The sequence below is a fragment of the Xenopus tropicalis genome, chromosome 10, assembly GCF_000004195.4.
Source record: "Xenopus tropicalis strain Nigerian chromosome 10, UCB_Xtro_10.0, whole genome shotgun sequence".
In the NCBI taxonomy this organism is placed as follows: Eukaryota; Metazoa; Chordata; class Amphibia; order Anura; family Pipidae; genus Xenopus; species Xenopus tropicalis.
Genome location: NC_030686.2, coordinates 27,184,449 through 27,202,672, shown reverse-complemented (window position 1 = coordinate 27,202,672; position 18,224 = coordinate 27,184,449). Strand labels below are relative to the sequence as shown.

The 18,224-nt window shown below is 40.4% G+C and overlaps 1 protein-coding gene across 2 annotated transcripts in view; it reads left to right on the top strand.

Moving 5' to 3' along the window:
* Positions 1-17,861, top strand: part of endov (endonuclease V) — a 49,177-nt gene extending 31,316 nt beyond the window's left edge. The window contains exon 8 of one of the 2 annotated variants that reach the window (XM_004918568.4): positions 17,296-17,861. In XM_004918568.4, the coding sequence (XP_004918625.1) occupies positions 17,296-17,349 (54 nt within the window). In that variant the 3' untranslated portion in view covers positions 17,350-17,861. The remainder of the gene's footprint in view (positions 1-17,295) is intronic. The other variant, XM_031894686.1, reaches the window with a different exon arrangement.
* Positions 17,862-18,224: the final 363 nt, after the last annotated feature.

Genomic DNA, 18,224 nt, shown 5'->3' with positions numbered 1-18,224 from the left:
ATCTGCTTTGACATTATTTTGCAGAGGCAAATATATACAGGAATAACAAACACTATGTTTTCGTATAAGGCAGGGGTGGGCAAACTTTTTGGCTCACGGGCCACATTTACTTACCCCCGGGCCAGGGCGGGCAGAGCCAGGCCAGCATTACGCCCCCTTAGTCTGTTTAATTCCGGCCCACCAATGACACCAAGTCTCACGTGATGAGACTTGGCGTCGTCGGCAGGCCGGATTAAAAAGGCCAAGGGGCCGGATGTGGCCCGTGGGCTGTAGTTTGCCCACCCCTGGTATAAGGGCATTTTTGCAATATATTAACTAGGAAAGGATTTTAACAGGGTTAAACAAAGAAGGAAAATGGAATGTCTTTAAAATGTTGCCTAATAAATGTAAGGGCAGTGAGGCTGGGGAATGCCCTGCCTGGTGATGTAATGGCAGATTCTATTAATGCCTTTAAGAGGGGCTTGGATGATTTCTTAAACAGTCATAATATTAAATGATATTGTGATACTAAAATCTTCAATTAGTATAGATATTGGTATATATAGTTTATATAGGTTAATGTACAGATCATTCGTTATGAGTGTGTGTATAAAAATGCACTGGAGTTCGTTTGGAGGGGTCTTCTTTTCAATCCAACTATGTTGTTGCATATCATTAGGCACAATTTTGCTGGAAAATATTATGTCCCTTGTGTCTTTCTTTACAAAATTCATAAATTAATCGAGAGCTGCCTCATCGTTTGCCTCTGTGCTTTGCATATACATCAGTGTGTTCAACCCAGCCTCCCTTTCTGCAGCTGATTGGGATAAATGGGTCTCATTGGTTTGGCCTATGTTGCCTAACCCTCCATATTGCATGCTATTAAATTATAGTAATGTCTATGAGTTTAATGCATTTAAATATGTATATTTATGCCATATAGATGCTGAATATGTGCGCAGTGGAAACAGAAGTTATAAATCACAACAAACATAAACTGCGATATTTACTAGCCCACAACTGCTCTGGTTATACCTAAACACACAGGGTTGTCTGTTCCCCCCAAGCACTTTGGTAGCAAGGGATCCTGCACTGTGGGCTCACCACTAGCCCACCCCTTGTAATAGTCAATCCAAGTCCAAAATAGAATCAATCCCTCAGAGATTATGGGAGATTAATTCTTCACTCTCATGGCAAAGCTACTTGTGCCTAATAAGATGTGGATAATCTGCCTAAAGGGACAAATTTACAGGCATTCTCTGCAGGTGACCCAGGATTGCCCCATCAAAAAGCAGTAGGAAGGATATGACATTACTGGTCATATTCAAAAATTATAAACACTGCATATACAGTACCCTAGTGTCAAACTGTGGCTGATTGTATGGAAAATAAATCATCACTCTCCCAGTTACTGGATTTCAGTTAAGCCTATGTTTTAAATATGAGAGATAACACACAGGACTGTCTGTGCACTGTAGCTGAATAACATTCACAGGCTTTCTCACTAGAGACATTTCTGAAATCAGGTCATATCCTTTAATTTCACACGCACAAATATGACGCACGTATATATCATGGATACCCCACAATGTTTCCTGTATGATATATTTGCTGTGTAAATAAAGCAAGAACACATTATATTTACCATTTTAACATACTTGGCAGCTATCAAAATCCAAAAATTCCAAAGCAATCACCATTAGGTTTATTTGTTTTAGATTCAGCCAACACCCAGGCAACCATGGGGCATGTTTCAGCTAGCCACTGGGCTATTTACACATGTCACATATGTCACATGTCCTGTACAAATGCTCAGTATTTTGTTGTGATTGAGCTCAGATAAATCGCACAGCATGGTCCTTTCCATATGGATTGCATAGAAAGGGCTGAGATCACAGTCCAGCTGCTCCACAGCAAGTCCTGAAATTCATCCAGCCTTCCCAGTGAGAGTGAATGAGATCATAGCATAGTACAAGAGCCTATGTCAGATCTACATATCCCATCATTATCCAGGATTAATCACAGATCCATCTAACCTTCAGAGGATTATATGGTTCAGTATTCTGGGAGCTTGCATGAATCATTTTTTATATCTGGTTATTTTATCCACCATTTTATCACTTATTGTTACATAGTATGATATAATTGGGCCATATTTAACCCTCAGGAAAAATTCCTGGCCAACCTTAGGATTTGCCCTTCCTTACTCTGATTTTCTAATTTGTCCTTGGGTTGCCCCAGTAGTTGTTATTTCTTGCATCTCTTCCCAGAGTTAGAATTACCCACAGACATCCTGAGACATGCTGCTATGGGGATATCCTGAAAATACATGCTGTTAGTGGGTCCCAAACAGTAACACTAAAAAATGAAAGTGTATAAAAATAATTGCAGTATAATATACTGTTTCCCTGCACTGGTATAACTGGTGTGTTTGCCTCGGAAAGACTACTGTAGTTTATATAAGTGGGGAAGTCATTAATAGGAGAAAGGGCACAGGTTACTTAGCAGATAACAGATTAAGCACCATTATATTCTGCAGAGCGTATCTGTTATCTGCTATGCAACCTGTGCCTTTTCTCCTTTTTTCCAGCTTGAATGGCTGCCCCCCTGGCTACACAGCAGCTTATTTATATAAACTATAGTACGGTTTCTGTAGCAAACAAACCAGTTTTAGCAGTGCAGGGCAACAGTACATTATATTTTAATTACTTTAAAACACTTCCATTTTTTTGGTGTCACTGTCCCTTTAAATTTAGTGACAAAAAAACTGATTTTTAAAAAGATGGGTAAGTGGAGTCTGATAGTCCAGAGCTAACTCATGCTAATGGCTGGTATGAGGTCAACAAGCCGCTATGCACTGGGAATGTAAGTATTTTTTAATTCAAGAAGTGTATTACGTAACACAGTATATAGATTTAGTATAAGTAGATATAAGTAGATTTGCAGATATTGTGGGTATGAAAAACAGCAGAAGCTGCAGATAAACTCTACATTCATTTTTCATTCTTTTCTTGGTTGCTTTTTAGCAAAGCTATAGTAAATTATCTGCACCTGACTGGACACAGTTAAGTAACTATGGGGGTTATGTAATGTATGTATGTATGTGTTGATATTTTTATTATGTAGTGCTACTTATGTACAGCAGAATTGTACATTGATAAACATGGGTCATTACAATAAGATAACGTTCAATACAATAAGATAAATAATGTAAAATAATGAATAGAAATAAATAAAAAGTACAGTTACATTAAAGATTCCACAGATATAAGTGACAGAGACAAGGATGGAGGTCCCTGTCCTGTAGAGCTTACAATCTAAATTTAACTTACAGGCACAAATAGGAGGGTATTTAGTGCTACAGGTTACAGCAGGTGACACTGCAATATTAGTGCCAGTTCCCAGTTCAGGTGCTGTGTGAGTGCCCAATACAGGACAGGAAACAGCAGTAGTTGTGGGAGGTGCAACCAAGCGGTTGCTCTCAGAGGTGCACAGGAGTTGGCCAGGAATGTATGGAGCCATGAGAAGAGAAGTAGTGGGGTGCAGATGAATGAAGAGCTTTGAAGGTTGTGAGGAGTTTGTGCATTATTCTTAGTTTAATAGAAAGCCATTATAAGGCCTTCAGCTGGGGAGCGGCCTCTACTCTCTTGGATGAGAGGGGGAGAATTCTAGTAGCAGTATGTAATACAGACTGTAGAGAAGAGAGATGGGAGCTAGAGAGGCCAGTTAGTAGCAGGTTACAGTAGACCAGTTGAGATAGAATGAGAGCATGCATGAGTGAGTGCCTTAGCTGTTGCAGTTGGAAGAAAGGGACAGATTTTGACAATATTGCTTAAGAAAAAGTGAAATATTTTGATATGTCATGGTCAGAGAAGGAGAGTCCAACATCACCTTCAGACAACATGGCGAATTGACACGGTTAATGAGCATGCCATTTATAGAGACAGTAGAGTGGAGAGTAGGGCCAGGCTTAGGTGGAAAGATGATCAGTTCAGTTTTTGTTGCAGTTTGAGGTAGCGTTGGGTCCTCCAATTAGAGATTGCTAGGAAGCTAAGAATTTACATTTAAATGTAAATGAAGGGGTAGAGAGGTATATTTGGATATACTAAGGGACAAAGCTCTGAGGGAATACAGGGGTATGGGAGATAGCTCTCAGTACAAGTGAGGGAATACAGGGGTAGGGGAGATAGCTCTCAGTACAAGTGAGGGAATACAGGGGTAGGGAAAATAGCTCTCAGTACAAGTGAGGGAATACAGGGGTATGGGAGATAGCTCTCAGTACAAGTGAGGGAATACAGGGGTATGGGAGATAGCTCTCAGTACAAGTGAGGGAATACAGGGGTAGGGGAGATAGCTCTCAGTACAAGTGAGGGAATACAGGGGTATGGGAGATAGCTCTCAGTACAAGTGAGGGAATACAGGGGTAGGGAAAATAGCTCTCAGTACAAGTGAGGGAATACAGGGGTAGGGGAGATAGCTCTCAGTACAAGTGAGGGAATACAGGGCTATGGGAGATAGCTCTCAGTACAAGTGAGGGAATACAGGGGTATGGGAGATAGCTCTCAGTACAAGTGAGGGAATACAGGGGTATGGGAGATAGCTCTCAGTACAAGTGAGGGAATACAGGGGTAGGGGGGATAGCTCTCAGTACAAGTGAGGGAATACAGGGGTAGGGGGGATAGCTCTCAGTACAAGTGAGGGAATACAGGGGTATGGGAGATAGCTCTCAGTACAAGTGAGGGAATACAGGGGTAGGGGAGATAGCTCTCAGTACAAGTGAGGGAATACAGGGGTATGGGAGATAGCTCTCAGTACAAGTGAGGGAATACAGGGGTAGGGAAAATAGCTCTCAGTACAAGTGAGGGAATACAGGGGTATGGGAGATAGCTCTCAGTACAAGTGAGGGAATACAGGGGTAGGGGAGATAGCTCTCAGTACAAGTGGGGGAATACAGGGGTAGGGGAGATAGCTCTCAGTACAAGTGAGGGAATACAGGGGTAGGGGAGATAGCTCTCAGTACAAGTGAGGGAATACAGGGGTATGGGAGATAGCTCTCAGTACAAGTGAGGGAATACAGGGGTATGGGAGATAGCTCTCAGTACAAGTGAGGGAATACAGGGTTATGGGAGATAGCTCTCAGTACAAGTGAGGGAATACAGGGGTAGGGGAGATAGCTCTCAGTACAAGTGAGGGAATACAGGGGTAGGGGGGATAGCTCTCAGTACAAGTGAGGGAATACAGGGGTAGGGGGGATAGCTCTCAGTACAAGTGAGGGAATACAGGGGTATGGGAGATAGCTCTCAGTACAAGTGAGGGAATACAGGGTTATGGGAGATAGCTCTTAGTACAAGTTGATCCAGGGACTGGTCCGATTGCCATCTTGGAGTCAGGAAGGAATTCTTTTCCCCTTTGCGGCAAATTAGAGAGGCTTCAGATGGGGTTTTTTGCCTTTCTCTGGAACAACTAGAAGTTAGGCATTATGGTTGAACGTGATGGACGTACGTCTTTTTTCAACCTAACTTACTGTGCAAGAGCTTGACTAAATAAGTCTAAAGTGGCCAAAAGTGGTCTGTTTTATTCAGGCAGTCTATAAGCCAAGCCTGAGTTGGTCCCTGAAGCAGAGAAATCATGACTCCCACACAGACTTGCTTGGAGGGTTAGGAAAGGGGTTTTAGCATAAACAAGAGTCTGCAACTGTTGACAAAAGTCTGAAAAGTCTTACAATCTCCAGGAAACATATCTTGTATATTACGGTTCACATTGCAACGATAAAGGAGCGGGCTGATCCAATGGAACCGAAGCAGACTGGACAGGAGGAGTAACACCAATATAGATATCTTGTAACTGACTTTGCATGACTTGATATCCTCCTTAGAGATCACTGACTGCTTGTGTAGGAGCAGCAATATGTTGAGAGAAAGCCTACAGAGAAGACACTCCTTTTGACTCTATCTGGCTTGGTTGTAATGTTAGGGAGAAGCATTTGGAGTTTAACGTAGAAGAGCACATCTCGTACATTTAACGAGCAATAGAACTGAGGCAGATAGACTCAAATCTGTAACAGTCAAGAGACACAGGAAAGCAGGATTTGGTGGTGGTCGTAGACAGAATGGGACCAAAGACAGACAGAATATATACTCATAGTCAGGGATGGCCAAGATCAGAGGCTGGCAAAGTTCAGTTGAGGTTGTGAACAGGAGAATGCATAGTTCTGACCCCTAATAGCATCCTAGTAGAAGACTATAAATCAGTAAGAAAGGTTCATGCCAGGGTGCCTAAAAATCCCCTGGGTGTTTAACCAAGACTAAAAGGAAAGCTGAACTGGTAAAACCTTTTTTGGGGGTATAGGAAACAAAGAAATGGGGGGTAAAACATATTAGGGGGGTAAACCAATGCACGGGAGGTTATGAGAACTAAAGTAATAAAGTATATCTCAAAAGAAAAGACTTTTGTTTCATGCAAAGTATGTTCTGTTAGGTTGCTCTTGGCTACATTTAGAATGTACCTTGCATCAATGTGCTAGGGACATACACACAACATTTCAACATAGCATAAATATGGATCAGCTATTTAATTAAGTCCATAAATTATATATATATATATATATATATATATATATATATATATAAATTAGTTTTATCTAGGTAAAATTATGTGGTTATTTACATGCACAAATGCTGGATCTCCCATCAACTGCCCATCTTTGCTAGCCATCTTGCAAATAGGCAATACTTCAGTTGAAATGTTGCCCATCGATATATAATGACTGGAGTCCTTACTTTCAGAATAATAGGAGAAATGGGGTCTTTAGGTCAGACAGAATGTAATGGCAAAACCGCAGACATAGCACAATATTAATAAATACAGTATTACATGTATATTCAAAGCTGTCAGTAGGTTAATCTAGAAAAACGTTATTTATCATTGACATTTTCTGCTGCCCTCATATTACAGGGTTGCATGTTGGCAGTTCCTACAGATATTCAGCAATCACCTGGCAGACAGAACACACTTGTGTTTTGTTAAAGGGTTGAATGCTTTGCTGCCCCCCCCCCCTTCCCCTTGCTGTCACTAGTTAAGGGAAATATGACATTCCTTTGGGAGGAAGCAATTAAAACAAAGACTTTGGCATTATCTTCAAACGCTCATTACAAAGGGTTGCAGCGAGGCAACTTAAAGCAGACACCTGCTGTTGCATAAAGAGAGGTACTGGGGGGAGATGAAACTGAGGCAATGGGCAAAAGCTTTTAGTATGCAAGCATCATAAACAATCTTCCCATTCCTCATGAACATCACTAGTAAAAACCACAAGGTTCTCTATCCTACAGCAGTAAAGTAGTTGTTCCATGGGAACCTGCAATGTGACCTTCTTGCCAAAAGGATGAGATAAACTGAATATATAGAAAGTAACAATGATGTTTATAAATACTTGATACAAGAAATATGTTTTTTACATGTGTAGACTCTAACCGCATGCCTTATTACTATGATGCCCACGTTCCTGACGGGAATCAAAGGTGGGCTAAACCACAGTCTGTATAGAATAACTGTACCTTTCTATGGTTAATTATGTGTCCAGTTGAGCAAAGTAGTCTAGTTTGAAAAAATGTATTGTACTTTATGGTCTGCTGGGTTATGAATTAGAGAGGGGAATGCAAAAATATGCAGCCACTTCATAATGGAGAAGGACCTTGGAGTCCTTGTAGATAATAAACTTGGCTGTAGCAAGCAATGCCAGGCAGCAGCTGCAAGGGCAAACAAGTTTTTGAGCTGTATTAAAAGGGGTATAGATTCATAGGAGGAGGGGGTTATTCTTCCCCTTTACAGAGCACTGGTAAGGCCCCATCTAGAATATGCCGTGCAGTTTTGGTCTCCAGTGCTTAAACGGGACATTATTGAATTAGAGAGGGTCCAGAGAAGGGCAACTAAGCTGGTAAAGGGTATGGAAAGTCTCAGTTATGAAGAAAGACTGGCCAAGTTGGGGTTGTTCACACTGGAAAAGAAGCGCTTAAGAGGTGACACGATAACTATGTATAAATATATCAGGGGATCATATAATACCCTCTATAATGCTTTATTTACCAGTAGATCCTTCTAGCAGGCACAAGGCTTTTTCGAAGAAAGGAGGTTCCGTCAAAATAGATTTTTTTTTTGGGAGAGCAGTAAATTTGTGGAATTCTCTCCCTGAACAAGTCGTACTGGCTGATACATTAGATAGCTTCAAGAGGGGGTTGGATGGCTTTAGGAAATACAGGGTTATGGAAGACAGTTTATGGATAGTTTTTTTCATTAGTTGATCAAGCGTTACAATTTGGCTTGATCGATAAGGATACATGTACTCATTTGAAGGTTACTAAACCAAGACCTCCAAGTTTATGTCCTACTGAAGGTACACAAATCAGTGAGTAGAGTGAACCCATGCTAGACCCATAGTCTCTGGGTGTAGGTCACTCACTATGAATTAATTGATGCAGTAGCGCAGCCATTGGTTTTGCAATTGGATTTATATGTGGCTGATACCACTCAGCTTCTAAGAGTAATTGATGGATTGTTATTGCACGGTGAATGCCTTCTCATGGGCTACACTAATTAATATTTAGGTAAACGAGAAAGATTTGTGTTTGCAGCTGAAGAATTTGAAATATAAAGTTTGAAATTGCACAGATATTATGATTATTTGGCAGGGGCCTGAAAGAAACTTAATAAGAACATGTTTAATTTGTCCTTTACTATGAATTGTGATTGCAAATGTTTGGAAATGTTAGATATTTACATCACTAAAGATGAAAGGGGATTACTGTCCACCACTCTCTTCTGTAAACCCACTGCAAGTAATGGTCTATTACTTAGTTTATCTGTGCATCTACATAGATGTATTAATTGTGTCTCCTGAGGTCAATATTATTATTAGTATGCAAGCTTTATAAAAGATTCAAGGCACAGGGATGCAAGAGTAGAAATCTACATAGAGCATATCAGTGGGCTCTGGCTTAGTCTAGGGAATTGGCCCTTTATGCATCCAAGAGTAAATGGAAGTAACTTGGAAGAAATTGTGACAATCAAGCACATAGGATTATCTTGGCCTTTAATGCAATAAGATCCATTATACAAAAACATTGGGATATCCTCTCAAATGACTCTTTGGTAGGGCTTTTTTAAACCTTCCAGTTTTTACATATAGGAGAAACAAAAGTATTAAGGACATACTGTACACAGAGTAATTTTAGAAGAAAATCAGAAGGGTCTTGTGGCAGAAAATACAGGCAGTTACAGATGCGGTAGTTGTGAGCAATGTGTTTTGAATCGCTTTGGTAATAATACAGTCCAATTTAATATGACCCATTAAATTAACTGTAAAAGTACATATGTAACTTATGTAACTACACTGGAATAGATTCTATCTTGGCGAAACCATACATCCCTTGAAAAGAATGTATTAACACATGTTGGACATACAGACCTGTAATTTGATGTCTAGGATTGCTAAACGTATTTATTGGCACAATGATGGCTACTTTCTGCCTCGTATTTTCAGGGGATTGAATGTCTACACGTCGATCTGAGAGGAGGGGGTTCGGATAAGCAATTGTTACAATTGGAAACTGCCTGGATTTTCAAACTTAATACATACAAACCGGACTTTTAGAATTTTTAGGCTTTTTTTTATAAAACTAAAAGAAAAACAGGAGGAGAGGAAGTATAAACATCCCTCTTTCCACTTTTTTTCCTCATATATCTTGTACTTTTATTTGTATTACAGGTATGGGATCCCTTATCCAGAAACCCATTATCCAGAAAGCTTTGAATTACGGAAACCATCTCCCATCAACTCCATTATAAGCAAATAATTCTAAGTTTTAAAAATGATCTCCTTTTTCTCTGTAATAATAAAACAGTACCAAGGTACTGTTTTATTATTACAGAGAAAAAGGAGATCATTTGGACTTGATCCCAACTAAGATATAATTAATCCTTATTGGAGGCAAAACAAGCCTATTGGGTTTATTCAATATTTAAATGGTTTTTAGCAGACTTAAGTTATGGAGATCCAAATTACAGAAAGATCCCTTATCCGGAAAACCCCAGGTCCTGAGCATTCTGCATAACAGGTCCCATACCTGTATTTCATTTTGGATTGATAACATCCTGCCAACAATTAAGTTTTTGAATCTGTGTGTTTATAGCTATCATGGTTATCTCTATTTAGAATTGTGATTCCTGTGGGTTTTTGGATAAGCATTCATTGCCCACTTATAAAATGGTAATATTTTGCAGTATATGGATTTGCATCTTTTGGGCGGTTTGTGCTATCGTGAAATCCTTACGGAATACAATGCCTCTTGTGGATCTGAGCAATCTTTTGGGCTTGCATGCTATTTAGATGTATGTGGGTTAATATGGCAATGGGGGATCACATCACATGGCTTTTAGAAAATATTTCGTACCTGAATATCGACCTCTTGACTAAGCCAATTGTGGTGGTGAAACGGTCGTCGAGAGTCACAGTGTTGCGTGACCTTCCCAGTAATGTTATTAAAGCTTGTGCTTTTTCCTCCTATTCAAACCATCTGTCATGCAAGTCCCTTTGGGCATTTATAGACTGTACTAACTGGCACTAAAGTAAAAGGTGGCTGCCCTTGTCCACTCTGGGTGGATTATGCTGATGCCATTGATACAGAAGAGTAGGTAGGAATGATGGCAGATTTTCAGGAATACATATACAGTAGTGATATGCTGGTCAACAAAAACTCAACCTGAACCCATACCTAACCCTCACACTTCCAAGCCAATCTGGAGAACTGTTACTATTTCAAGACCCATGCAAAGGTGTCAGAGTGTGGCCCTTTTGAAGTTTTTTGGGACTAGAAGTGACAGGAAGTATTAAAGTGAAACTGGCTTTGCATTTATCCCTTCACATTCATCTCTATTCATTCAGCTAATGTTGGAAAGGGGTGTATAGTGTCCCATTAATGTTATGTTGAGCTTTTCCTTTATATGGTGCACAAAATCAGCTAGATACTATATTATGATGTGCTTTAATGATAGTTATACTCTAAATCCTGGCTGAGATACTTGCATGCATGAAGGAAACAAGACCTGAGATCAGGCCTGGATTTGTGTCGAGGCCACAAAGGCCCGGGCCTAGGGCGGCACAAATTTAGGGGCAGTATGCCGCCCCGCTGCACCGAAATTTTGCTTCCATACGGAGCAATGGGGTCCCCTCCCCACAGCTCTGTATGTGAGTTTAAATGTCCGAGATGCTGACAGAGGTTGGTGTTAGTCTATTGAGAACTAATAGACCAAGCTGTAGGGTAGCTTTAGCTGTGCTGACAGAAGCAAGAGCATTCAGTGGGTAAAATGCTAAATGACGGAACTGGATAAGTACAAGGAAATACATAAATATGCAATAAAACATCTGGACCTACACAGAAAGGTCCCATAGGATAGTCTTGCTATTGTGAGTCAGTGATGAGCTGCAAAGAGGACTTCTGCCTGTGGGGAGCAACATGTGATATGCCCCACTAGTATGATGTAAATGTACAAAATATAGCAACGATTGTTGGCTGTTTACCTTTATTGATGTTCAACATTGCAAGAGTTTCTCTGAAGCATAAACAGTCAACAGGCTATTCAAGAGACCCTGTCCTTTGGGCTTTGAGCAAAGATAAAGGGGTATGAAAAACTATTCCAATTGCACCAATTTTGCCAGGATATCTGACACTGTTTTACCACTATAATTTTTGGGAGTCACTATGAATATTGCTCCAATTGAAGTTCAAGGGGCACATTTACTAATCCACGAACGTCCGAAAAGCGTCCGAATGCGTTTTTTTCGTAATGATCGGTATTTTGCGACTTTTTCGAGCGCTCAATACGAAAGTCGCGACAATTCGCGAAAGTCGTACTGGCTATGAAAAAGTCGCGACAATTCACGAAATTTGTAATGGCTATGGAAAAGTCGCGACAATTTGCGCAAGTCGTAACGGCTACGAAAAAGTCGCAAAATGTTCGTTTTCCAATCCGAATTTTTCGGATTCGTGGATTAGTAAATCAGCCCCCTAGTATTGATAAAGAAGATGTAGGATCCCTTACATTATGTTGTCAGTATGTACCTATGTTATATACCTATGTACCCGTGTTCCCTGTCTGCAGTTGCTGGGGCTTATTGCCACTATGTTGTCAGCATGTGTACTCTCCTTCAGCGCCACTATTATGCCAATAAAAAGTTCTGGGTGCTAGTAACATAGTAAAAAACATTTTAAAAAAGACATGTTCATCAAGTTCAAACTTTTTATGTCTGTATGAAATCTGCCTGATCCAAAGGAAGGCAATAAAAAAACCTTCTGAGCCTTTCCAATTTACCTCAGAGGGGGGAAATTCCAAATTTCAATAACTTTCAACCCCTTCTTGAAGCTGTTTTCATGTATTGGTCAGTACGACTGATTCAGGAACAGAATTTCTTACTGTAAATAAAAAACCCTTTCTGAATATTTATGTGGAACATTCTTTCTTCTGATTGGAATGGATACCGTGGTGTATGCTGGTAAATAAAGCATTAGAGAGATTATTATATGATCCTCTTATATATTTATACATAGTTATCATATTTCCCCCTTAGTTCCTTTTTCTTCAGTGTACACACCGACCCAAATTGTCTTTCTTCATAACTGAGACTTTCCATTCCCTTTACCTGCTTAGTTGCCCTTCTCTGGACCCTCTCAAACTCAGTAGTGTCCTGTTTGAGCACTGGAGACCAAAACTTCATGGCATATTCCAGATGGGGCCTTACCAGCGCTCTGTAAAGTGGAAGAATAACCCCCTCCTCCTATGAATCTATACCCCTTTTAATACAGCTCAAAACCTTGTTTGCCCTTGCAGCTGCTGCCTGGCATTGCACAGCCAAGTTTATTATCTTTAAGACCCTTCTCTATTATGGATTTGCCTAGTGTAATTCCATTAAGGGTACATTATTTACAGTACCCTCCCCTAAGTCATTAACAAACAAGTTAAATAAGTGGACCCACTAAAGAACCCTGCAAGACCCCACTAAGAACCTTAATCCAAGTAGAGAATGTACCATTAACTACTCTCTGTACCCAATCCAATAGCCAGTTCTTATCCATGTACAAAGAATTTTACTAATGCTGCTATGTATTCTGGGACATTAAATACGAAGTGCATTTATACTGCTACCCCAGGGTACACACTGGGGTACATCTTTCGCTACTTTATAGTGTGCTTGAGGGGCCAATAATCGATGTCTCACACTGTATATAGTATGCTTGGTGTGTCAGTGCCCAGTGCTTGGGGGCTACATTGTGCCATGAAATGTTCTGTGTCAATGGAACAAGAGAAAGAGAGGGTTACAGCATCGGTCACATTGAGAGAGTGACATGGGACCCTGTGCCAGCTGGCAACATAACTATTCTTGGATGTGCGACTGTTCTTTTGACGCCCGCGACTGTTTTTTTGACTATTCTTGGACGCGCGACTATTCTTTTGACTATTCTTGGACGTGCGACTATTCTTGTGACTATTCTTATGACTATTCTTGGACGCGCGACTATTCTTTTGACGCCCGCAACGATCTTGCAACTATTCTGGGATGCGCGACTATTCTTACAACTATTCTTGGACGTGCAACTTTTCTTGTGACTATTCTTGGACAGGTGACTATTCTTTTGACTCCCGCAACTATTCTTGCGACTATTCTTGGATGTGCGATTAATCTTGTGACTATTCTTGGATGTGCAACTATTCTTTTGACGCCCGCGACTATTCTTGTGACTATTCTTGGATGCGCGACTATTCTTTTGACTATTCTTGGACGTGCGACTATTCTTGTGACTATTCTTGGACACGCGACTATTCTTATGACTATTCTTGGACGTGCGACTATTCTTTTGACTATTCTTGGATGCGCGACTATTCTTGTGACTATTCTTGGACGTGCGACTATTCTTATGACTATTCTTGGACGCGCGACTATTCTTATGACTATTCTTGGACGTGCGACTGTTCTATTTACTATTCTTGGACGTGCGACTATTCTTATGACTATTCTTGGACGTGCGACTATTCTTATGACTATTCTTGGACGTGCAACTATTCTTGTGACTATTCTTGGACGTGCGACTATTCTTTTGACGCCTGCGACGATCCTTGCGACTATTCTTGGATGCGCAACTATTCTTTTGACGCCCGCAACGATTCTTGCGACTATTCTTGGACGAGCGACTATTCTTGTGACTATTCTTGGACGTGCGACTATCCTTGTGACTATTCTTGGACGCGCGACTATTCTTGTGACTATTCTTGGACGTGCGACTATCCTTGTGACTATTCTTGGACGCGCGACTATTCTTTTGACTATTCTTGGACGTGCGACTATTCTTGGACGTGCGACTATTCTTGTGACTATCCTTGGACGTGTGACTATTCTTGTGACTATTCTTGGACGAGCGACTATTCTTGTGACTATTCTTGGACGTGCGACTATTCTTTTGATGCCCATGACGATTCTTGCGACTATTCTTGGATGCGCGACTATTCTTGCGACGCCCGCAACTATTCTTGTGACTATTCTTGGACATGCGATTAATCTTGTGACTATTCTTGGATGTGCGACTGTTCTTTTGACGCCCGTGACTATTCTTTTGACTATTCTTGGACACGCGACTATTCTTTTGACTATTCTTGGACGCACAACTATTCTTATGACTATTCTTGGACGTGTGACTATTCTTATGACTATTCTTGGACGCGCGACTATTCTTATGACTATTCTTGGACGCGCGACTATTCTTTTGACTATTCTTGGATGTGCGACTATTCTTGTGACTATTCTTATGACTATTCTTGGACGCGCGACTATTCTTTTGACGCCCGCAACGATTCTTGCAACTATTCTGGGATGCACGACTATTCTTGCAACTATTCTTGGACGTGCAACTTTTCTTGCAACTATTCTTGGACGCGCGACTATTCTTTTGACGCCCGCAACTATTCTTGTGACTATTCTTGGATGTGCAATTAATCTTGTGACTATTCTTGGATGTGCAACTATTCTTTTGACGCCCGCGACTATTCTTTTGACTATTCTTGGATGCGCGACTATTCTTGTGACTATTCTTGGACGTGCGACTATTCTTATGACTATTCTTGGACGTGCAACTTTTCTTGCAACTATTCTTGGACGGCTGCAACTATTCTTGTGACTATTCTTGGATGTGCGATTAATCTTGTGACTATTCTTGGATGTGCGACTATTCTTTTGACGCCCGCAACTATTCTTGCGACTATTCTTGAATGTGAGATTAATCTTGTGACTATTCTTGGATGTGCAACTATTCTTTTGACGCCCGCGACTATTCTTTTGACTATTCTTGGATGCGCGACTATTCTTTTGACTATTCTTGGACGTGCGACTATTCTTTCGACTATTCTTGGACGTGCGACTATTCTTATGACTATTCTTGGACGTGCGACTATTCTTATGACTATTCTTGGACGTGCGACTATTCTTATGACTATTCTTGGACGTGCGACTATTCTTTTTACTATTCTTGGAGTGCGACTATTCTTGTGACTATTCTTGGACGTGCGACTATTCTTGTGACTATTCTTGGACGTGCGACTATTCTTATGACTATTCTTGGACGTGCAACTTTTCTTGCAACTATTCTTGGACGCCCGCAACTATTCTTGTGACTATTCTTGGATGTGCGATTAATCTTGTGACTATTCTTGGATGTGCGACTATTCTTTTGACGCCCGCAACTATTCTTGCGACTATTCTTGAATGTGAGATTAATCTTGTGACTATTCTTGGATGTGCAACTATTCTTTTGACGCCCGCGACTATTCTTTTGACTATTCTTGGACGTGCGACTATTCTTGTGACTATTCTTGGACGTGCGACTATTCTTATGACTATTCTTGGACGTGCAACTTTTCTTGCAACTATTCTTGGACGGCTGCAACTATTCTTGTGACTATTCTTGGATGTGCGATTAATCTTGTGACTATTCTTGGATGTGCGACTATTCTTTTGACGCCCGCAACTATTCTTGCGACTATTCTTGAATGTGAGATTAATCTTGTGACTATTCTTGGATGTGCAACTATTCTTTTGACGCCCGCGACTATTCTTTTGACTATTCTTGGATGCGCGACTATTCTTTTGACTATTCTTGGACGTGCGACTATTCTTTCGACTATTCTTGGACGTGCGACTATTCTTATGACTATTCTTGGACGTGCGACTATTCTTATGACTATTCTTGGACGTGCGACTATTCTTATGACTATTCTTGGACGTGCGACTATTCTTTTTACTATTCTTGGAGTGCGACTATTCTTGGACGTGCGACTATTCTTGTGACTATTCTTGGACGTGCGACTATTCTTATGACTATTCTTGGACGTGCAACTTTTCTTGCAACTATTCTTGGACGCCCGCAACTATTCTTGTGACTATTCTTGGATGTGCGATTAATCTTGTGACTATTCTTGGATGTGCGACTATTCTTTTGACGCCCGCAACTATTCTTGCGACTATTCTTGAATGTGAGATTAATCTTGTGACTATTCTTGGATGTGCAACTATTCTTTTGACGCCCGCGACTATTCTTTTGACTATTCTTGGATGCGCGACTATTCTTTTGACTATTCTTGGACGTGCGACTATTCTTTCGACTATTCTTGGATGTGCGACTATTCTTATGACTATTCTTGGACATGCGACTATTCTTTTGACTATTCTTGGACGTGCGACTATTCTTATGACTATTCTTGGACGCGCGACTATTCTTATGACTATTCTTGGACGCGCGACTATTCTTTTGATGCCCGCGACGATTCTTGCGACAATTTTTGGACACGCAGCAAATTTTTCCATCCGTTTCGCGAAACTATCCGCCAATGGCGAAATGTGGAAATTCGCCGCAAATCCATGCCTGGTGAAACATTTTGCCATTACTATTCATATTTGATTTATATACTGTCACTTGTATAACATTAGCAGGTAAGTAAAAAGCATTACTTTTCCAGTATACCACCCTGGTTTGGTATATTTTGTTGTAAGTGTTCAGAATCTATAATTTATAATGCAGCTTTGGGGAAACATGCTGGGTAATTTGGAGGCTTCCTTTCTGCATGGAAATCTCCATTGTAGCCCCAGCCTCAGCCAACCAAATACTCTGTATGTGTCATGCCAGTTACAATGTTGTAGTGAAGCTGTGTTATAGGATCCACCACGCCTTGTTACACATTTACATTTCACGTGTTTAATGTGATTCTGCTTTTCTGTTATAGGCCGACATCCGATCAAGGGAGTTTCTGTGCAAGAATCGCAGCCAAAATATCTAAAAATCTAAGCTGAACGAGTTGTTACATCTCCAGGCAATGTCTGACTGCACCCTTATTGGTAAAGAGACTGGAATTTGTTAAGAATTTTCTACTGGATACTGGTAAAAGCCAGAAAGAATAAAGTAGCGGACATCCTCTTCTACTGACCAATTTTAACAAATATTTATCTAACAAGTCAGTAATCCCTTGCTACAAATTGCATGTGCGCTCACTGGAATGGGGGGAGCTTGGAGAAATTGGGATTTAAGTTAAAACAGGGAGATAAGGGGTATAGTCCGGAGTGCACCGGATTTTAATTGGGAAAATATATATATATGAGGTGTAAATGATATCTCATAAGTAATGTTTCACACAGTGACATTACTTTAGCATTATCCAGGCAACATAACCTTACACTAGATTTTTTTATATACATTTATATATACATTTAGGTAATTATATATACATTTGTATATATTTAATACCGTTGTTATCACTATATCAAGAAAAATAAAATCTGTTTTAAAGTACAATTTAGCTGTGTGATTCTATAGATGTCGTATCAATATGAACAAAATATGTAGGTATGTAGGAAGCTTATCTTCCATCCATAAACCATTCCTTAGTCACCTTTTGTAAAAACCCCATTATGCCCATTTAAGGCTAAGGAATAAAGATTTGGTCAGGACTATCTGTGACCAAAGCTTCTTTAACACCACCTATAAGGGATTCTGCTTCTGTTTGGCTGAACAATAAATGGGGTATTTTATGTAACTGCACAAGGTGTGCACAAATAGGCTGCAATCTGGCTTTTTAGCAAATAAAAAATAGACATGTCCCTCCAAGGAGTGCGCACGCGCACATGGTGAGTGTATGAACAGCTTTAGATTGTAAGC